The 22,305-nt window shown below is 34.7% G+C and overlaps 5 protein-coding genes across 5 annotated transcripts; 2 read left to right on the top strand and 3 right to left on the bottom strand.

Moving 5' to 3' along the window:
• Positions 1-2,272: 2,272 nt before the first annotated feature.
• LOC105220679 (uncharacterized) lies at positions 2,273-9,739 on the bottom strand. The gene is made up of 3 exons (XM_011197123.3): positions 9,592-9,739; positions 4,663-4,754; positions 2,273-4,569 (listed from the first exon to the last, which is right to left on the bottom strand). Exons 2-3 carry the CDS (start codon positions 4,696-4,698, stop codon positions 2,599-2,601), a joined length of 2,007 nt encoding a protein of 668 aa, XP_011195425.2. The 5' UTR covers positions 4,699-4,754; positions 9,592-9,739; the 3' UTR covers positions 2,273-2,598.
• Positions 9,740-13,342: 3,603 nt separating this feature from the next.
• LOC105220681 (uncharacterized) lies at positions 13,343-13,920 on the bottom strand. Its single transcript, XM_011197124.3, has 2 exons — positions 13,761-13,920; positions 13,343-13,688 (listed from the first exon to the last, which is right to left on the bottom strand). Exons 1-2 carry the CDS (start codon positions 13,891-13,893, stop codon positions 13,423-13,425), a joined length of 399 nt encoding a protein of 132 aa, XP_011195426.2. The 5' UTR covers positions 13,894-13,920; the 3' UTR covers positions 13,343-13,422.
• Positions 13,921-16,332: 2,412 nt separating this feature from the next.
• LOC105220682 (uncharacterized) lies at positions 16,333-16,891 on the top strand. The gene is made up of 2 exons (XM_011197125.2): positions 16,333-16,477; positions 16,545-16,891. The coding sequence occupies exons 1-2, from the start codon at positions 16,468-16,470 to the stop codon at positions 16,823-16,825; spliced, it is 291 nt and encodes a 96-aa protein (XP_011195427.1). The 5' UTR covers positions 16,333-16,467; the 3' UTR covers positions 16,826-16,891.
• A 609-nt stretch (positions 16,892-17,500) lies between these two features.
• Positions 17,501-18,068, bottom strand: LOC105220683 (uncharacterized). Its single transcript, XM_011197126.2, has 2 exons — positions 17,932-18,068; positions 17,501-17,858 (listed from the first exon to the last, which is right to left on the bottom strand). Exons 1-2 carry the CDS (start codon positions 17,939-17,941, stop codon positions 17,593-17,595), a joined length of 276 nt encoding a protein of 91 aa, XP_011195428.1. The 5' UTR covers positions 17,942-18,068; the 3' UTR covers positions 17,501-17,592.
• Positions 18,069-20,263: 2,195 nt separating this feature from the next.
• Positions 20,264-20,833, top strand: LOC105220684 (uncharacterized). The gene is made up of 2 exons (XM_011197128.2): positions 20,264-20,421; positions 20,487-20,833. Exons 1-2 carry the CDS (start codon positions 20,412-20,414, stop codon positions 20,765-20,767), a joined length of 291 nt encoding a protein of 96 aa, XP_011195430.1. The 5' UTR covers positions 20,264-20,411; the 3' UTR covers positions 20,768-20,833.
• Positions 20,834-22,305: the final 1,472 nt, after the last annotated feature.

Genomic DNA, 22,305 nt, shown 5'->3' with positions numbered 1-22,305 from the left:
ATTTCACGGGTCTGAGGAAACCTATTGTCTAAATTTTTCCACGATTGGAAGAAGTGCTGGCATAAATGCATATTTACGAATATTTTAAAGGCTACAATATTTATATAGACGAGTGAATAAATATTTGTTTCGAAAATCGAAAGATCCCGTTATTTTTTGAACACCCTACGTAATTTGAAAATGAGGAAATCTTTTGAATTTGACATTTAAATATAAGTTTATGGATTGGCTATTAGTTATGGCGTTTGATATCAGATAAATGGCTTTTGCAGATATTTGAACTCAATCTTCAATGCTACTGGATAACGTTAAGATAGCGATTTGTTGACTACGAGAAAAGGCCAATAAATATTTCTTTCCTTTCCTTGGAACTTTCCAATACCCGTCTCATCAGACGTTGTTATTTTCTACTAATTTTTACGGTATATTTAAATGGAGTTGACGGGAGTTTTTTAAAGTGTTGTTCTTCAACAGACTATTACCGATATTATTTATTCTGGATCTAAAATCAAAGTTATGATTGACTATTATGCCGCGTGATTATGGAGAATAAGAGAAGAAGGCAAGTGACGCGTACTTTTATTATGTAACAGATAGTTAATATACTTTTTTCTCCACTTAATGGACTTAAAATTAAAGAGTGATGTTGTCATATCAGTTTTCTTAATACATACATAGTTTATATTTAAGATAACTGTTCCGCAGTAATTTATCAACTCTAGCTAGCACTACTAGCTCTTTAATATTTTTTAAATTAGGAAAAAAAGAGTCGCACTATACAATCAAAAACAGTGTTGGGCGTACTGGCGACGCGTCTCCGATTTTATTAATGGGAATTTAATGTGAACTTGACCGCCTACAGCATATCTACCATTACTAGCAATTACCATAAGGGCATAAAACAGTTTGCTTAAGAGCTCTACGAGTATAAAAGCGTAATAAATAAAGTTGTAAACAACTTACACCGCGCGCACAAACTTATCTACGAGCTACATTTGGTATGAGCTCATCGCTGTGTTGTTTAAGCCACAGTTTTTTGCATTAAGATTTAAAATTTTATATTTAAGACACATAGCGGTTCATAACGGAAAATGGCACAATTTGTTGCAAGACGTATGATGAAAGTGTTTGTTGCAAACCAACGTTATAATATTGTACACATCTAAATGGCTTTTGCAACATTTTTTTTTGTTAATTATTCGCTAGTATACGAGCATTTAGTTGGAAAAAGAGGTTTATGTCACATTCATGCAAGTACTTATGAGTACTTTTAAGGTATAATAAAAGTATTTTCCTAGTAACCTAATGACATCAAATACACAAACAAACACACTTGCTTGCAGTTGCCACGGAATTCTCATGCCCTGCGTGTGATTATCTCTATGCAGCGCCGTGATTTTGTTGGCGTATCTTCCTGACATCTGATTTCGGTGCTGGGAAATTTGAGTTAAAGATACCGCTATTCAAGCCATTGTCTGAAAATTGTCAACTTGCACGAATTTGCGTAGGCTTCTATGGTAGACTGGTATGGTACACATTACTGTAGTGTGATTTTCGCGACTGATTTGGCAAATAAGTTTAGTTTGTTGACAAACAATATAACTATTACATAACGCAGATATGTGGTAATTGATATGGTAATTCATTGCACCATAAAATGAATGTGTATAAAAAATAATAACATTTTGGAGGTGACTTAATCAAAAAATGTGTATAAAATCAGGTAATGCGTGTGGTATAGGAAGGGATCCTTTGAGAGATGCTTGGTAGAGGTGTTAAGGCAGAGTGGACATAATATTCAATAATTAGTATTTCAATTTGTAGATAATCATAATCGCTCATAATCATAATCGTTCTGCTAACCATAAATCATTGGTCTAATCGAAAGATTATTATTTCAATAAATAAATTGTGAAATTGTTTGTCTCTTAAAAACAAGAAAGAAGTTTTTAAGGGCTTGGAAATTATTATTCGAACAATATTGAAACGTCCATTATTTCGGAATACATAAGATATATAACTTTCTGTCTCAATTCTTTCATGATTATCAATAGTAACTGGAAACATTAATAATAATGTAGTCTATTCGAAATTTTCCAAATCTAAAAGAACAACTTTTTCTATATTTTTACTTTTTTAATATTCCTTGAACCTCGGTGAAATGAAAAGTCATAGAAATTTAAAATTTTTCTTTAACAATTTATTTAAAATAAAAATATTGAAACCTTAAATGAACATATTATGTTTTTTTGATATTTTTTATGAAAGTATTACACAAATATTTTACATGAAATACATAGAGATGGAGAGATGAAGAAAAGAATTAATACTTATATGCATATGTAGAATTGATACATATTTATGAAACTTAGAGCATAGTTTACAAACGAAATCGAACCTTGAACATGAGCTTGTAATGAGAAATGAGAGATGTACGAGTATGTGTGTATGTTTAACTTCATTACAGGCGAAGAAATGGCAACGCTGAGTTTTTTGAAGGCACCCATATAAACCTAAACAATTTTCAAATGTGTTTTAAGTCAAGGCAGAAATTGAATTATGCCTCTCCTAACAGGGTTTTTTTTGTGGTTGAAAGGTCTATTTGCGGTACTTGTAACCACCGTCGGAGGAATAACTCTGAGGTATGGTCTCTGGTACAGATATCGGTCCACTGTAGCTACCACCGGATAGACTTGATTGTGGTGGTGCACTGTATGAAGAAGGTGGAGCAGAGGGTGCAAATCCACCACCATTGCCGCCGGCACTTGGTGCGCTATAACTAGACGACGGTGCTGATGGGGCTTCATATGAAGATGATGGAGCAGGTGCGCCATAGCTTTGTGATGGAGCTGGAGCGGGAGCACCATAGCTTGACGAAGGGACTGGAGCCGGAGCGGGTGCGGGTGCACTATATCCGGTTGGTACACCATACGATGTGGAGGGTGGAGCCGGTTTTGATGGAGCAAAAGGTTTTGAATTGGATGTGGATGGTGGTAAGTATGAGTTAGATGGTGGCGCTGGCGCTGCGGGTGCTCCATAACTAGATGAAGGCGGTGCTGGTGGAGCACCGTAGCTGGATGAAGGTGGTGAACTCTTGGGTGGTCCATAACTTGAGGCTGGTGGAGATGGTGGTGCACCATAACTGGAGGATGGTGGAGATGGTCGTGATGGAGGGCCATAGCTGGAAGCTGGTGGAGAAGGCCGCGAAGGTGGACCATAACTAGAAGCTGGTGGTGAAGGGGGAGCACCATAGCTGGAAGATGGTGGAGAAGGGCGAGAAGGAGGTCCATAACTAGAAGCTGGTGGTGATGGTGGTGCACCATAGCTGGAAGATGGTGGAGCAGGTCGAGAAGGTGGACCATAGCTAGAAGCTGGTGGAGAAGGACGCGAAGGAGGACCATAACTGGAAGCTGGTGGTGATGGGGGTGCTCCGTAACTTGATGATGGTGGAGCAGGCCTAGAGGGAGGCCCGTAACTTGAAGCTGGTGGTGATGGGGGTGCTCCGTAACTTGAAGATGGGGGAGAAGGCCGAGAAGGAGGACCATAACTAGAAGCTGGTGGTGAAGGTGGAGCGCCATAGCTGGATGATGGTGGAGCAGGTCGAGATGGAGGACCATAGCTAGAAGCTGGTGGTGAAGGTGGAGCGCCATAGCTGGATGATGGTGGAGAAGGACGAGAAGGAGGACCATAACTAGAAGCTGGTGGTGAAGGTGGAGCGCCATAGCTTGATGATGGGGGTGAGCTCTTTGGAGGACCGTAACTTGAAGCGGGTGGTGATGGTGGTGCGCCGTAACTTGAAGCAGGTGGTGAAGGTCGAGCTGGAGGGCCGTAGCTAGATGCTGGTGGTGATGGGGGAGCACCATAGCTCGAAGATGGTGGAGAAGGACGAGAAGGAGGACCATAACTGGAAGCTGGTGGCGACGGAGGAGCACCATAACTGGATGATGGAGGTGAGCTCTTTGGAGGGCCGTAACTTGATGCTGGAGGTGATGGAGGAGCTCCATAGCTGGAAGCTGGTGGTGATGGAGGAGCACCATAACTGGATGAAGGTGCAGACGGAGGAGCACCGTAACTGGGAGATGGCGGAGCCGGAGGAGCGCCATAGCTTGAAGATGGTGGGGCAGGCTGTGCTGGTGGCGAAGCCTTGGGAGGTCCGTAAAAAGCTACCGGTGACTGTGGGGCGGAGTAAGTTGAAGCGGGCACCTTAGCTGGACGTCGAGGCTTCTGTGGAGCACCATAACTAGAACTTGGTGGACTAGGTGGCGCACCATAACTAGACGAGGGTGGTGGTCCATAACTAGCAGAGGGTTTGCTTGGCGGTGGACCATATGAAGTCGGTGGGCGCTGCGGTGGTGGTGGCGCTGGTCCCGGTGGTGCACCATAACTTGAACTGGGAGGACCTTGTGCACTGGGATATGGACCACCAGTGGGCGCACTTGGAGCATATGATGTAGCCGGTCCCGAGGCTGGTGGCAAATAAGAGCTAGCAGGTGGACTGTTCGACGGCGGTTGATAGCTGTTGCTCACTGGAGGTTCCGCATGAACAAAAGATAGTGCAATACATAGCAGCTGTGAATAGATAGAAGTAGATAGTTGTAAAAGACGAAAATCGAAAGTTTATTGTAAGAAAATTTATATCTATGCAATTAGTGTTAAACGTACCGTCGCAGCTATCGCTGTGCTGTGGAAAAGCTTCATATTGGCAACGGCAACGGTGATTCAGGTAAAAGGCTGATGATTATCTGTTCTAAAATCTGTAAATGAAATAAAAAGTGGATAGTTTCCTAAATTATTTAAAATATGTAGTTGTAAGTATAATTGACTATTAAATTATATAAGCGATATTGTTGACCAGTAAGATCAGTAGTAGCTATATTACAGTTATTATGTACTTATGTTATACAGTTAATGCACATATTTGCACTAGAGCTGCAGTGCTTAATTGAGTGCATTTCACATGTAACCATGTCGAATTTTTTGTATAAAAAGAAGACTGTATCGAACCACAACTTCATGCTTGGCTTGTTGCGTATCTTAATTTGATATTTGCATGGAGACTTACTTACATATATTTGTATATATATAATATGTAAATTTCCTCGTTATGGTTTTATTTCACAAATTTAAAGAAATCAAGACATTTAGAGCGTATTTTATTAATAAAATCTTCAATTCTTATCAAGATCATATGACAGATCACAATGACCGATACATTTTGGATGGCAACACCTTATACAACCTGAGAAAATGTATTTTTTATTGCACATAAATGCATATTCATAGTCATACGATAAGACATGAGGTAATCGTATAAATTTGCGCTACTTCTTCTCTAGCGCGAAGTTCAAAGAAAACATTGCAAATGCAAACGAAGGAAGAATTAACCGCAAACAAAGCAACTTCAAATGGCAACATTACGCAAATGAACGGTTTCGAGTCCATTGCGAATGCTGCGTTGGCCGTCATACGCACGGACGCGCCAAATGCGAACGCGATTTCGCAAACAAATGAGCGCGTGTTCAGTCACAAGCGCATGCGCAATGAATGCAATTACCAACTACAATTGAAAATCTATGTAAGTTTGTAGAGATGTGTATGGAGGCACCGAAATCCATGTACAAGCGTATCTACATAGATATATTTTGCGTACTTGGCGGCTTGCTGGTGGCGTTGATGCTTGAAAAATCAATTTGTAATCAATATCGAATTCTTTTGCATTACAAAATCGCAAACAGAATCGAAATTAAAGACAAAAAAAAATAAAAATTATATAAGTATGTTTCAGATTGCAGACAAAGTGCTGTTATAATTGAATACAAGTGTTAACTTGTAAAGCACGCGTTATTGATTTCTTATAATGGTTGAAAATTAGGCACTAAGCGCGTCTTAAGCCACGCGTCAGCTTCAATTTGTCGAACAAATTCGGCTTTAAAGGCATTTACATGCATAATCCAACATTATTACTTTTCAAAGCTCCGCAGCACATGCGCAGCACGCAAAATTGAAATATTAATGCCACCTCCCCCTCAACCGTCACAGTTTGCAATGCATTTTTATGCCAATCATCGCCGCGGTGACATTACAACGGATATGCACAGCCATTTCAGCCAACTTATGCCTTTAAGTGCGTCTTACTGCTGGCGGGGCTGCATCCAATGCTGGTCGTTAATGTGGGTAAATCCATCAGCGCACAAAAATTCTGTTCGCGCGCAAATGCAACACACCCGCCTGCTTAGCCACATTATCTGCCACATGCACAGCGAGGCATGAGGCATCGTAAAGTTTGACTATCGAAAAAAAGTATTATGCAAAGCAGGGCTTTAAGTGGCACAGTTACTCATATCGCACATCAAATGGCAGAGGGGGAGGCGAGGTGCAACTGCATTAGTTTGGCTTGTTGGCTGACAAAGTTCGTTGAATGCAATTTTGTGGCGCTCACTTTTCTGCTTTTCTTACTCATACATATTTGTTGTTGGCTTGCCTTTTCATGCCTTGAATAACCGAAAACAACTGTGAAATAAAAATGAGTTATGCGCCAGAAAAAGCAGAAAAAAGAAGAGTTGAAAAACACAGTTCAAAATTAAGTGTTTCTTCCTTGTGTTTGCGGCAAGTGTTGCTGCGGCTGTCTCTTTTTCAATTTTCCGTTGTCAACAACTGCAGTTGTACATATGTATATGTAAGTGCATTTCGTTATGTCTAACTTTCGTTTTTCATCTTTTGTTGTTGTTGTTGTTATATGAATTTTCAAATGAAATTCCCGTATTTTCAGTTTCAGTTTTCAATGTTATTCTTTAGGTGTTCATTTAGCGCTGTTCACCGCTGTCACAGCTGTCACCTCATCGCTATTGCATGCAACCACGTTTCGTTGCATAATTTGGCGTTAACTGAATGCTGTCATTGCATTATAAGGAGTCCCTTTTTTAATGTTTTAATTTTTATGAGCTAACTTTCCAATAGACAACTTGTGTTTTTGTGAGTGTCTGAAGGCATGACTGTGTGTGTGTGTATACACAAAACATTAGCTTAAAATTAGCGACCATTTGGACTGTAATTGCATATAACATTTTTAGCGTTATTTGATTTTGAATGCTCATTTGGGTGCTTTGAATGTTAGCCAACTCATAAAATATTTGTATTTTTTATAGATTAAAATGTAATATAATAACTAAATTCATAAATATTAAAGTGATTTTTTGTAATTAAGAAAGTTATCTAAAAGAAAGTAATTATAATTATTTTTTGAGAGTGGATTGGATTTTATGTTGAAATTATATTTTATTTCATGATCTTTAAAATATAATATCTAACTCTGTATAATAAATGCATTGAGCTACATATATACAGGTATGTGGTCTGGAAACTACTATTAAGTCATCGAGAGAGAGAGATCTTGTTTCTAAAATACTGCAACTTTTTAGAAAATAGCCATAGTTTTTAATAGAGATGTAAAATGTGGGAAGCCAAACTGACTTTGGACCTAAAAATCTCTTTCTATTAGAGGGTTAGATAAGTTTCAAATTAAAAAAAAGCTGGCATTTTTTAAATAGCACTATACGGCAAAATCGACTTTTTCTCTCTGGGTATTTGACTAAACTAATTTTATTAGTGAGTTTTATGACTAAATTTTAAACTTATGTAAAAGAAAATTATTCTTCGATTTTCGAAGTTAGCCTCCAAAATCCAAATACAGTTGAACTTCACTAATTCGTATCACAATAATCCACAAAGACTCCGAATTATAGAATTTTCATTAAAACATTAATTTTCCAAAATGCTGTAAAATATAGATTTTTACACAGTTTTATTTATTAACTTCGCATAAAGTTTTATGAACATACGTTAAAACATGTATTCTGTGATTTTGTTTGATGTAGTTTGCTATTATTTGGCTCTTGACGTCTGTATCCCATGCTGTTGCATGATTTATGCAATCCATAAGTGTAATGTAATATTTTTTCACCACCATACTATATAGGGTCTCTTTTAAAATTCTGCCTCGATGGTAAAATTTAAAATTTTTTATTATGCCCTGTTCGAAAAGTTCGAATTATGGAAGGAAATCTATTGCCAATTCAAGAGTTAGAGTTATGGAGAACTTCGAGTTAAGAAAGTTTGAGTTATGGAAGTTCCACTGTATTTGAACTCGTAGTTCGAAAAAAGGACTTTTCAAAAAGAAATTATTAATTACAGGATATAGCTACTAACAAATTCAAAATAAAGATATAATCTAAATTATCTTCTTAATAAAAAAAAAATTCAAAAATGTTTTTGTCAAGCTTATATGATAGATGCAATGTTTGAACTTCGAAAAAATTAAAAAAATATATATCGAAAAAAACTGGACCCTCTTTGAATTGAAAAAAATCTTTCTTTCGGTTAATAACGAGATTTTTACATGTAATACCAAAATATTTTGAGTTTGTTGAATTTAGATGAACCAATAATAATGAGTTATGCTATCCACGACAAGAGCATTTTTTTTTTGTAGAGGTATCGGCTGAGTTTTCGGAATTTTGACTAAAAATTTCACAAAATACTATTTAAATATATACCTTTGATATGTTGAAATGTTTTAATGAAATATATGATTGTATATATTTAAGGAAAAAATAGAAAAATACCTTGTTTTAAAACTCTGAAACCCACCTAACCTTATTTTACTAACACAGACATTTTTATAAAATTTTCGAATGATATTTGATCCGAACTGCACAAAGGTTTAAAAGTCCGAATCGATTATCTTTGTAAATATTTTGACGCCTTACGTCATGTATTGTATTGTTGTTTTGAAATTTTTTGTTCGTACCGATTAGGCAAATTGACTAAATTTAAATTTGTTTTTTTTTTTTATCTTTGGGAATATTTAGCGATTTTGAATTTATGAAATATATTTTACAATTTTTGATAATTGAAACAAATTTTTCATATATTTATATTATTTTATAGAAACTATAAAAAGCGTTTTTGTTAGCAAGTTATTTCTTAATTGTAATTTGATATTCAATTTTTTTATTTTAATAATAGCGAACATAACAGAACTTTGGTTATTACCTTATTATAAGAATGTATTTATTATATGAAAAAATGCTAGTTTTAAAATAATAAAAAAAAAAAAAATATATGGAATCCAGAGTACTCTCAGGTGTTTAAACTTCTCATTTGTAATTAATTTTTATTATAACTATTTTTTCGAAGAAAACTCTATAAAACCTATGGAATATAAACATGAAATTCAAAATTGAAGATCAAAATTTAAGTTTTTTTTAAGTTAGTTTTTATACACTGTGAAGTCGTCGACATTCTCACATAATAAATTATGTAACTTATGAATATTGGTTTGGGTTATATTAAATACTGTAAATTAAATGTTCACTTTTATTTTCTGTTTTAAAGTAATAATTAAGAGTTTTTGTTTTTATAAACACATTGCCCATAAATAAATGTTTTACTTTTATTTTTTTCAGTTTTTTTTGAACACACAATTTAGCAATTGTAATTTCACTTGCTCTTTCACTTCTCTCTGTTTTCTAGCAGTATCCTTGCTGCGAATATCCTTATTTGCATATTTTTATGTTTCAATAAGACACTAACCAGCAATTCCGTTTCCGTTTAAAGCTTATATTTTTTATGATTGACCAAATATGAAGAACTTTCCGCCTCGTTTACTTATCACCACTTGGTTGTAGCCGATACCGATAGTTGAATGTAAACTGCGACTTTCAACGAGCGCATCTTGCATTTTTATACCCAAAAAGTAGTGTTTGCATTTTCTCAAGCTACGCTTTGATACACTTCTCAGTGCCACTTGGGTGCCGCATAAGTACTCTGTACGTATGGCAATTGAGCACGACGAACACTTCACATCATAGCTTGTATAATAGCGTGAGTGTGCTTGTGGGTTCAAAAGTTTTTCAACTTCATTTTACTTACATCTTCAATTCAGTTTACAACCCAAATCTCGATTCCATAAAATCTATTACAATTTTATATAATTTTGTTGTGTTTGTGTGTGTGTTTTGATGCTGCAGTTTTGCCGGTGGCTATATTTTGTCTCAATGATAGATGTGCCTACTCTCGAAATAAAAGTAAAACTTACAGCTGTTGAAGTATAGCGATAACAAACTGTTCGCTGCGCATGCGCATCACACTCAGTTGCGCTCAGAAAGCGTTGGCGCTCAACCTAAGCGCTTCACTCTCCCTCTAATGTTTTCATTTTTTTATGTGGTAAGAATTGCATGTTTTCGTTTTTAATTTCCTCTATGCTTTGGCGTGCTCTTTACCTTCGCTTGCTAATCAGCTTAAAACTGTGCGCAGGCGCAAATGCTTTTGAGAAGGCAGGTGCTCGCTCAGTGGTTTATTTTCCGAATTGGCTTGAATGCGAAATTAGTTTTTTGGGTTGCGCGTATTTTCTCATAGCTTTCGTAAATCATAGCGGCGGATACGGATATTAACTGTAAATTTTTGACCGACATTTGTCTCAAACATCAAGCGAATACGAACGCGTTAGCGCGAATACATAATGAAGTATAAATACATACACATTTTTAAATACTCTGTGCCGCAACATCTTTTTTGTGTTTTGTAATAATTAAATAATTAGTTTACATCAGTGTTTTCATTAGTTTTGGCCTATTAGCTATCCCTTTCGTCTGCAGTTAAAGTGAGGCACAGTGATTGTGCAGTTATTGGTTTGATGAACAGTAGCTGGTGTGGTGTGAAAATACTCTTGCGTTAGCAAATGACTGGAAAATTATACCTACATATACGAAATTAATTAATGATTACCGAGCAATTTGCTTTATTAGCGATATTTATACTGTTTACTGCTGATTTTTAATTTTACTGGGAGAAATATTGCTACGTTGAAATGAAGTAATAAAATTGAAATTTGAAAATCATTCACCGAAAGGTATTTAAGAAATATTAAATTTTTTGATAGTGATGTCGTTATACAATTAGTAGTAAGTTTTAGCTGTTATAATTTTACAATTTTTTCACTCTTGTAATAGTGCTTGAATCGAAATCCACATTCATTTGGGCTCGAAAAACTTAAATGAATATAGTCGATTGAAACCATGTTCCTACCGACACTAAATCGCGAGATTTAGGCTGTTGAGTTAACTCACTAATATCATGTTCCGACAGAAAATTTGATGTGATTAGATTACATTTAAACGCTTCCCAAAACTATTCTGTTCTCACTGCCGTTGGTGATTTATAAATCAGCTGTTTTTGACTCATATACGTAAGAGTGTTTCTGTACAGTTAGCTAGCAAAGTTTCTGCTGTGAAACTATGAAAACACAAATTATGAGTTATTATAAAAAATAATTAATTTTTTATTGTGGCTTTAGTTTAAAATATCTTCCCAAGTAATTTATTCAATATTATATTGATAAATTTTAAAAATATAATAAGGTTTGTACCCTTCTTATTCTGAAAGCCAGCAGCAGCCACCACCTACTATCTGTAAATAAACACTTTTCGCAGTTATTGACTTCGGTGAAGTGATTATGAAGTGTCATTTTTGTATCGCAAAATCTTGTTAAATCCAGCGGTTTAGTGAGTTAAACGCCTCAACAGCCTAAACCTCGGGGATTAGTGTCTGTGGGAACATAATATAAACCACTGAATTGAACAAGATTTCGCCATACAAAAATGGCACTTCTAAATATCTTCATATATAAATTCGAAGCTGATCTACCCTAAATCTCCCTGTGCGTGAGTTGTTGTAGATCGCTACTTCAGATAATTATTACTTCTAGTTGTTATGACAACTATCGGTTTTATAGAAAAGCTTTCTTCTAAATAATGCACCTATGATATTATACACCCAGGGAAATATTTTTAGATGCAATAATGGTATTTCAATTGAAAACTGAGAGTGTTTGTGTAAATAGATGGAGACAATTGAGAAAAGATTAGTTTCTAGTATTAAAGCATCCAAGCATACCATGAGTAGGTGGTCTCTGAATATTGACAGAGCGAGACAACAGATTTGCTAAAAAAAACAGATTTTAGGATGAAGAACGAAAAAAAGACAAAACTCTGAAGAGGGCACTGTTTAAATTATTGAACAACCCTCAAAATTCGTTTCGTTTCTCTGCAGACTATTTTGTTGATTCTGAGTTCATTTTTCAGCAGGAGAAAACGGCGACTCATGGGTCGGAAAATAGTAAAGACTTTTGGCATTTCAAAAATATTTCCACCCTCGACTGGCCTGAGTTCAGATCTGAATCCAGTAGAGAATCTTTGGTCCATGCTAACGGCCAGTAGTCACCAGTTTAAATATGTAAAAGAATTAAGCGTTATAATGCATAATCGATGAAAGGAAAGATTTGCACCAACTTTAATCTTTGGTGGATAAACTCCATGCTGCGAGGCCTAGAAAAAATTGGAATCAATAATGGAGTATGTATATACATATTTTTAAAACAACATATAAAAATTTACTAGATATTTAAAAGAATCGGAAAGAATGTGTATCCTTTAAAATTATTTTGCCGGCTGTATAGATCAAACAGTATAAATGTCTTATTTATGCAGATATGTAATTGTATATCCTACATTTATTCCAATACTTATTTTTTCTACAGAAAACACCACATTGCTAAATCTTTCAATAGGTTCGGCATCATGCACTTCCGTACACTTGGCTATTAAAAGGTGTGTGAGGTTAGCTAAATATATTGCTGTTGTATCTACTACGACGACTAATATTTACACACTAAGCAATTACACTCTGCTTTACACATCTGCGCAGAGTTCAATTAGTATTTAGTTACAGGGGTTTTTCGAAAAAAATTCAAAATGTATTAAATAACAATTCGAAATTAAATAATTTCGCAGCAATTACTCTGTTTGAGAGAAACATGACAAGTCTGACGAGCCGTCGCCAACTAAATTTTGAACAAAAGAAAATATGAATTTGTTTGTTAATTGCATTGACCACATTCAATCGCTCTCACGAACGACGCCAATTAATGATCAACGAAACTAATTGATAGCGTAATCAAAATGCAATGCAGTGAAATCAAATACAAGCATGTTGGTGTGTGTGCGCTGCAATGAACGGGAAAATTGTCGGTCATCGATGACCCTTGCCTTGCATGTGAAATGATTTCTCAAACAACTATATTTCTATATGCTTATGTATGGTATTCAAATGATTATTTTTGCTTCATCTTCTTCAACCTTTTTATTACGCTTTCGACAAGCAATCAATATTTTAATAACTTGTCGACGTTTTGCTTGAACGATTGTATAACATAATGTAAAATAAAGTCTTTAATGTGGACTCACTAAGTGAAATGGTAGTAATACCGGCAAAAAAAACACTTGAGTTCGGATTTTACATTTTCGCTTTTATTTTATTTCATTTCCACAACTACAACAAGACACGCCTATTTTCGCACCCATTCATTTAAGCCAAGGTTGGTGGATCTTCAAGTGGCTTCCATTGGTAATTTGCCCATGGAATGCATTCTTTCAACAAGTGCATGTAAGCCATACCGTGCGGGCAGTCCTTCTCCACAGCGGGTTCACCGAAAGTTTCGCAATACCAATACTTGGCCGGATCGAAATGATGTTGGTAGGTTTGGCCGATTTCAACACGATCACGGCAAGCAGAACGTCCGGCGTCAGCAGATACGCTTACCACTACGGCTACGACAAGTGCGAAACAGAGAGCTGTTGGGGTTTTCAGAGGAAAAGAATTGTTAGTTTAGAATATTTTGTGCATTTGAAGTCAATTATATTTACCGAATTTCATTTTCGTAAAGTTCTTTGATTCAATTAAGATACAATGCTTGACTTGGCGTGCGCCTGTGCTTTTATACGTGAAATTGCTTTCTTTGAAGAAAATAAAATAATGTGATAATGAAAAGTGTGTCATTTGAAAACACCTGTCAGCACTATATATCCATTTGTAGTACATTGAAAGACTTGTTGATTAATTATCAAGTAATTACATTAAATTGATATCGATGATTGTGCACGTCATTCAGCTGCAAATGATTGTGCCTTGCAAGTTGACTGCATATGATGTGGTTTTAAATACTCTCTGAGGGAGAATACTTGCTTTATTTGGAGAAAAAAGTGAGGAATCTAAGCCTGGAACCACCTTACATTGACTCTATAAAGCTAATGGCTAAACTATTTGGGTATATTATTAGGAAATACTTGATTATATATGAACTTATATGATACTAGCAGACCACTCCGGCTTCGCATGGGCTTAAACAAACCTTTCAAAAGTTATAAGTTTTTACACACTTATATACACTCTCCCATACAAATGGAAAACTCGAACAATTTCATGTTTGTAATGAGCAAAAACTTGATTACAACCTATAGTCTATGATGTCAGTTGTCTTTCTCTCTGATTATGAAGGCGTTGGGAACGCTTTCGGTTCGACGGTCTAGTGCGAGCTTGTATATTTCAAATAATTTGTTCTTCAAACCGCTACACATGCTCCGTACTCGACTCTCAAGCGCGTACTTGGCAGGTTTTGAAATTTTGTCCAGCAAGCAGCTGCGAGCAATTTTTAAAATCGGTAGAGTAGTTTTAGAGTTTATTCAATACAAACATACATACAAATCTTTTCTCTTTATAATAGTATAGTATAGATTTGTTTTTAATCCGGTTTTGGAAGAATCAGGTGTAAGGTTTCTGGAAACGTTATAAATAACTTCGATGTTAACACTCATTTAATTTTTAGAGAAGTAGTAAAGGAAATTATGAGCATAAAATATTCTAACAAAGAAAATAATAAAATAATAGATAAATACTATTGAATTATACATATATTTATATTTTTACTCATTTTTTTAACATTGAATAGAAGACTTAATTTTAAGAATTTACAATTTTTATGTTCTTTGAACAATAACGAGGCCAGTATCTTATATGATTCATGCAAAATTAATAATGTTTTCGTATTGAAAAATATCGATATTTGGTTGTTTTTGTTGCCAAATTTTATTAAGGTCAAAATAATTAAGTTTTTATCGAAGTTTATAATGTGCTCAGTAAGCAGAAATATTTTTAGTGGATTTATATATTACACTTAATTCCCTCAATAGTTTTTCCTTACTTCCTCTGTAACAGAGGAGCTGAGAGCTCGTATAAACATAACTGTAACACTTACAAGAGCATAATTTGCATAAGTAATGTAATTTGTATTTTGCGAAACTATAAATTTTGATGTAACCGTTTTCTGATATATTTTCGCACCACGCGGCGCCAGCCACTTGACCAAGATGTGTGTTTTGACCATTTGACCATGTGTGTTTATGCGATATTTAAATGCTGATGGCCGCTAGCAAAACAAACAATTGAAGAAGCGTGAGAGGTTTGAGCAGCGCTGGCCACCATCAATTGGTGGGCTAATGTTAAGTAAAAATCTGTTACAAAATATTTTTGACGATTAAGTACACCAAACGGACCAGAGCCAGACGCGTTGCAGTTAATTGCATGGAATTATTCGGGGAAGCTTTGGAAGTGTAAGAAGGCAACAACCGAAACCGACCACCAACGCTTCCATGGGTCATTTATGTGGAGAGCGAAAGTGAATGAAAAAAGCAAGTGATCATGGATACATACATGTAAATATGTCATTACACTTGTTGTTACCAAACGTAGCCAATCAGGTGGCAATGATGACATTTGCAAAACTTCAGCTTTTGTTGGCGAAATATGAAGTGGGGAAAAAGTACATTTAAGTAAGTGTAACAAATCGATGAACACATATTCAGTTTAAGCGAAGTACATAGTGACTATAGACATTTTTGTACACGGTGGAATATTTTGGAATTATGGCAATATAATTTGGTTTGCGAAAACATTTTTTGTTGCGATCAGTAGAGATTGATTGACTCAATTGCAATAACTTGAGCATAACTTATTCATAATTTATAAAAAGTAAAAAAAAGTTGTAAAAGTGGTATGGAGTCGTAAATGATTATACCGAACTTAGATGATGGTTTTGGACGAGACACTTGCTGAGAAAGGAAATAAATATTTCATATTCGATCTGTAAGATTACCTTTACGCAAATAAGAGAGAGTCAAAGAAACTCATGGAATGGTTTTAAACTGTATGATCAATAGATCATATGACTTGAACTAAGGCCAACCAACAAGCAAAATAATTCTATATTCGTCAGAGAGCTTCAACGACCACTAAACATGAGTAGTACAGATGACCTTCTGCATTGGGTACTGTCAAGGTATCCGTATGTCACATACGATATCAACACAAAATTCACATTTCATGCGAATTTTAACAAAATTTGGCGAAGTTTTTTGACAGAGATTGTTAAGTGCTTTCTCTTGTTTATCACAAAAAAAATGCAACGACTTTACGAAACAGATGAGTAGCCATTTTAGTTGACTCGAAGCGAAGAATCATATAAATAGTGTGACCAAGATCAAAAACTTTACAAACAAATAACAAATCGCAGCAATAATGTATAAGGGTAAGCATACTCGCACGCAATGGTATTCAATGAAATTAATAATTCGGTTTTAATTCCTTATTTTTAGTATCAATTGTTCTACTCCTCTTGGCTGCCGCTGTAAGCGCTGTACATATTCAACAACGTTATCATGGCCAAGACATCTACGCTGAACCCGATTGCTCCATTGTAGAAGATCACGCGCAAATGTTCCGTGACATCTCCGATCCTACACACTACTGGGTCTGCCCAGAGGGTCAGGAGAAGGCCGATTACATTCAATGTCCCGACAATTACGCATTCATGGAGAAGGAACAGAAATGCGTTGTATGGGAGAAATGGCAATGGGTTGAACCATACACTAAATAAATTTCATGATTAAATGTTTACATTTCATTTGTTGGCCAGTTTAAATAAATTTCTTTGAAACTTAAATTGTTTAGTACTATTATTAAATTATTTAAGGAGATTTTTGAATACCAGAAACAAGACAAACACTATCAGGAAAATAAGAAGAATTCGTTGTATTGCCGATATATTTCGATTTATAATCTTTCTGTTGTCCAAGTTTTTGTTCCATCAAACTGTTTTGACTAATGCTCCTACCATAATTGACCATTCATCGCATTGAATTTCGTTAATATTTACTGCTTACTATAAGTCTGAATATTTGTATAAATGAGTTCTCTATATATCATCCTACATGTATTCAAATTTATGACTGGCGATTAGAAACAATTATATCGAGCATTGCCTTCAAAACTCTGAATATGACACCGATTTCCTCTTAATATTTTATGAATTTATTAATTTTTCCTTTCTGTACCATATTTCCCAACAACTAACAAAAATTAAAGTATCAGACCGTTTTGTCTCATTTGTTCAGTAAAACGTGGTATTAACCTTTATATTTTTTTGGTTTCGGGTTTTCCGTGTTTTGAAAATTTGTCAACGTTTGCTTGACTGATTGTATAATATAAAATAAAGTAAATAACTTGGATTCACTAAGTGCAATGAAAGTAAAGCTGGCAAAAAAGACTTGAATTTTAATTTTACATTTTCGATTTTATTTTATTTCATTTCCACAACTACAACAAGACACGCCTATTTTCACCCAAATTTAATTCCATATTCATTTAAGCCAAGGTTGGTGGATCTTCAAGTGGTTTCCATTGGTAATTGGCCCATGGAATGCATTCCTTCAACAAGTGCATGTAAGCCATACCGTGCGGGCAGTCCTTCTCCACAGCGGGTTCACCGAATGTTTCGCAATACCAATACTTGGCCGGATCGAAATGATGTTGGTAGGTTTGGCCGATTTCAACACGATCACGGCAAGCAGAACGTCCGGCGTCAGCAGAGACACTGACCACTACGGCTACGACAAGTGCGAAACAGAGAGCTGTAGGGATTTGAAGAGGAAAAGAAATATTATTTTTAGAATACTTTTTGGAATTGAAGTTATTAATTCTCACCGAATTTCATTTTCAAAATGTACTTTTGATTCAATTAAGATGCAAGACAAGACGTGCGATTGTGCTTTTATACTAGAAGTGAAATTGCTTTCAATAATGAAAATAAAATGATAATGAAAAGTGTGCCATTTGAAAACACTAGTCTGCACTATATATCCATTTGTAGTACATTGAAAGACTTGTTGATTAATTATCAAGTAATTACATTAAATTGATATCGATGATTGTGTACGTCATTCAGCTGCAAATGATTGTGGCTTGCAAGTTCACTGCATACGATGTGGTTTTTAATACTCTCTGAGTAAGGATGTTTGCTTTATTAGGAGAAAAAATTGATGTATCTGAACTTGAAATCTTATTTTGCATATATTATCGGGAAAATATTGATTATATGTACTTTTAATTGAGGAAAGGATTTTATAACTTCATAAGGGTAATTTTTATCGGTCGAAATTTTAATTCAGTTTCTTATATTCATATTGAAAAAAGAAAACTGTATTGTTGTATTAAAAAAGTATGAAAAAAATATAAAATAATATTGTTCAAAAGTCACGAAAAAAGTGAAAAAAGGATTGAGATGGTAAATAGGTCAAGGGCTGCTTCATTTCTTGTATTACTCGCCTTTCAATCAATAGATCAGAAATGATCTCCATCTGCTGTGACTACATTTTAGTTGAGTTGGAAAAAAATATCATCTGATCTGGTTATCTTAAGGACTAATCTTAATGAAGACTTATTTCTATTCGAGTTTGATCCGTTTTTGGCAGAATCAAGTGTGAGGTTTCTGAAAACGAGAAAGACACTTTAGAGCACATACCTATGTAGGTGGGTAGGTGTCAGAGTCTTTCTTTTTTAGAGAAGTAATAAAGGGATTCTTGAGCTATATTCTTCTAATAGTTAATTAGGATTATATATTGACATTTTTATATATATTTTTTTTTTTATATTTAATACAATACTTAGTTTTATGATCTTAGAATTTGTATGTTATTTGAACAATAATGAGACCGATCCAAGCAAAATTAATACAATTTTCAAATTTAAAAATGTTAATGATATTTTCATGTTGCTATTGCCAAATTTAATCAAGGTCAAAGTGATTTAATGCTTATCGAGATTTATAATGTACTCAGAGAGCAGATATGTAAATTCTGATGGTTTTATACGTTACACATAAAAAACCTGGCATTAGTTTTTGCTATCTCCTTCTACAATTACAGCTGCGAGTATAATTTGTATTTTGCGAAACTATAAATTTTGATGTAACCGTTTTCTGATACATTTTCGCACAACGCGACGCCTCAAGTGGCCCCAAAACGTCAGCCACTTGACCAAGATACTAGCAATGTATGTATGTACATGCCACATTTAAATGCTGATGGCCGCTAGCAAAACAAACAATTAAAGAAGCGTGAGAGGCAGCCAGCAATAGATGGGCTAATATTAAGTAAAAAACTGTTACAAAATATTTTTTAACAATTAAGTACTGCAAAGTATTACAAATATTTCTTATAGCTTTCAAACCATTGCATGAGACCTGAGCCACATAAGTTGCAGTTAATTGCAGGGAATTATTGGTAGAAGCATTGGAAGTTGGTGAAGGCACCAACCGAAACCGACCACCAACGCTTCCATGGTCCATTTATGTGGAGAGCGAAAGTGAATGCAAAAAGCAAGTGATCATGTAAACATATGTACATATATGTAAATATGTCATTACACTTGTTGTTACCAAACTTAGCCAATCAGGTGCCAATGATGACATTTGCAAAATTTCAGCTTTTGTTAAGTCTCTTTGCGAATTATGGCTAGGGAAAGAGGTAAATTTAAGTAAGTGTAACAAATCGAACAATACATATACAATAACGATAGACCCGGTGGAATATTTTGGAATTATGGCAATATAATTTTGAAATCATTTCTGGTTTCGATCGGTGTAGACTGCTCGATTCAATATTAATAACTTATGCATAAATGATTTAAAATTTATCAAAAGTAAATAAACTTTTAAAATAAATTACATGTGGGGATTCGTAAATGATGACTCCGACCTTAAGGGAGATTGGGAGAACTTCAGAGTCAAACGATATGGAATAGCATATTTAGGTACAGTATAATGTTCATTCCTTTTATAGATAACATAAGTTTGCCGTTCTTTAAGTTCCACACGCTTGTTTTATTAGTTTCTCACACGTTTCTCGAAACTCTTCTTAAAGAGACGAGATAACTTTCTGCATTGGCTGCTGACAAGGTCTCCATACGTCACATAATCAAATGCATATTTCATGCGAATTCTAACAAAATTTGACGAATTTTTTCCAGACATTGTTAAGTGCTTTCTCTTGTTTTTCACCAAAAATTGCACGATTCTGCAAAACAGATAAGTAGCTATTTTAGTTGACTCGAAGCGTAGAATCATATAAATAGAAACCAGAAGTGTGGAAAAGATCAAAAACAGTTTTGATTTGAACTTTGCAAAAATGTATAAGGGTGAGCATATTCACATGCAATGGTATTCATTGAAATTAATAATTCGTTCTTTTATTGTTTTTTAGTATCTATTGTTCTACTCCTTTTGGCTGCCGCTGTAAGCGCTGTTCACATTCAACAACGTTATCATGGCCAAGACATCTACGCTGAACCCGATTGCTCCATTGTAGAAGATCACGCTCAAATGTTCCGTGACATCTCCGATCCTACACACTACTGGGTCTGCCCAGAGGGTCAGGAGAAGGCCGATTACATTCAATGTCCCGATAATTATGCATTCATGGAGAAGGAGCAAAGATGCGTTGTATGGGAGGAATGGCAATGGGTTGAACCATACACTAAATAAATCTTATGATTAAATATTTACATTTCATTTGTTGGCCAGTTTAAATAAATTGCTTTGAAACTTAAATGTTTGAGTACTATTATCAAAATATTTAGGCAGATTTTTGAATGCCGGAAGTTGCTGATATATAGGTTCAATAAACAAGAATTTGATGTATCATCACTATATTTCGTTGAATAATCTGTTATTCAGATTTTTGTTCCATCAAACTGTTTTGGTTATAAGATAATTGACCATTCATCGCATACTATTTCATTAATATTTTCCTCTCAAGTATAATAAGTAGGAATATATGCATAACTGAGTACTATAAGTATATCTACATGTTTTCAAATTTATGTCTAGCAATTAGAAACAATTACATCGACCTTCTCTCTTACCACTCTGAATATGACACCGATTTCCTCTTGAATATTTTATGAATTTATTTATTTTTCCTTTCTGTGCCATATTTCCAAACAACTAACAATGATTGAGTATCAGACAGTTTTGTCTCATTTCTTCAGGAAAACTTGGTATTGACCTATTTATATTTCGGTTTCGGCGAAATTCGACAATTATGATTACAATTACATTTTCATTTTCTTTTGAGTAAACACAAAGCTGTTCATTGCTCAAATGAACAGAAATAAATCCCAAAAGCCGGGCCGCAGACGGTAATTCGAAAAGAGAAAAAATAATTAAAAAACATTACGATTTCCAATTTGTTATTTCAATGCTAGCAATCGGTTAGGAAATTTGTGCGGTTAAAATGCATAGGTCCGTCGATGACCACATGTACTTAACTGAGTATACTCGTATGTATGTGTATAACGAATAGACGGTAAGCAGGCTGAAATACTTCTGTATAATGGAAATTGGGTGAAATAAAGCAAGGTAAAGGCTGATTGATGCGCATACTTACTATGCGAGCACATACATACATAAATGCATGTGTGTGTGTGGTTGCCAAGTCCGAGCCATTACAAGTGGCTGTCGGTAAAGTGAGTACACTTATGCACTCACATGTCTTCACCCACACAAACACACTCACAAGTGTTTATTTAAAAAGTTTTCAAAAACGAACAGACAAACGAGCAATTTCTTATTATGTAATGTAGTCGGTCAGTGATTGCTTTTGAATATGTGTAAATATGTATGTGCAAGTGTGTATATATTTCATGTAAGTGTTGAAAAGCATTTAACAAATTTGTAATTATATAATGAAATGCATAACATTAACATTAAATTATTTTACATAATTACTTTTTTGCTTTAGATATTAGAGGAATATGTTCAGCTAATGCCTGTCTCCATTAAACTACTGCGGCTGAACCTCACAGTGTTTTGACCTTCGCTTACATAATATATTTTATTATAAAATATTTATTTATAATATATAAAATATTTTATAATAAAATTTGTTAAAATATTTTTAAAAACATTTTTATTAAGTATAGTTGCTCATAACCGCCATAAATAATTTGAATATACATACAATATATGCACATTTGTATAAACAATAAAAATAAAAAAATAATAACAACAATATCGTACTA

The sequence above is a fragment of the Zeugodacus cucurbitae genome, chromosome 2, assembly GCF_028554725.1.
Source record: "Zeugodacus cucurbitae isolate PBARC_wt_2022May chromosome 2, idZeuCucr1.2, whole genome shotgun sequence".
Lineage (NCBI taxonomy): Eukaryota > Metazoa > Arthropoda > Insecta > Diptera > Tephritidae > Zeugodacus > Zeugodacus cucurbitae.
This window is presented reverse-complemented; position numbering and strand designations above follow the sequence as displayed.

Bases quoted from the DNA above. Each gene is read 5' to 3' on its own strand.
- LOC105220679 (XM_011197123.3), bottom strand. From the start codon at position 4,698: ATGAAGCTTTTCCACAGCACAGCGATAGCTGCGACG. The intron at 4,570-4,662 runs GTACGTTTAACA...ATCTATTCACAG, and splicing joins GCACAGCGATAGCTGCGACG to CTGCTATGTATTGCACTATC.
- LOC105220681 (XM_011197124.3), bottom strand. From the start codon at position 13,893: ATGACACACTTTTCATTATCACATTATTTTATTTTCTTCAAAGAAAGC. The intron at 13,689-13,760 runs GTAAATATAATT...AAACCCCAACAG, and splicing joins CTTTACGAAAATGAAATTCG to CTCTCTGTTTCGCACTTGTC.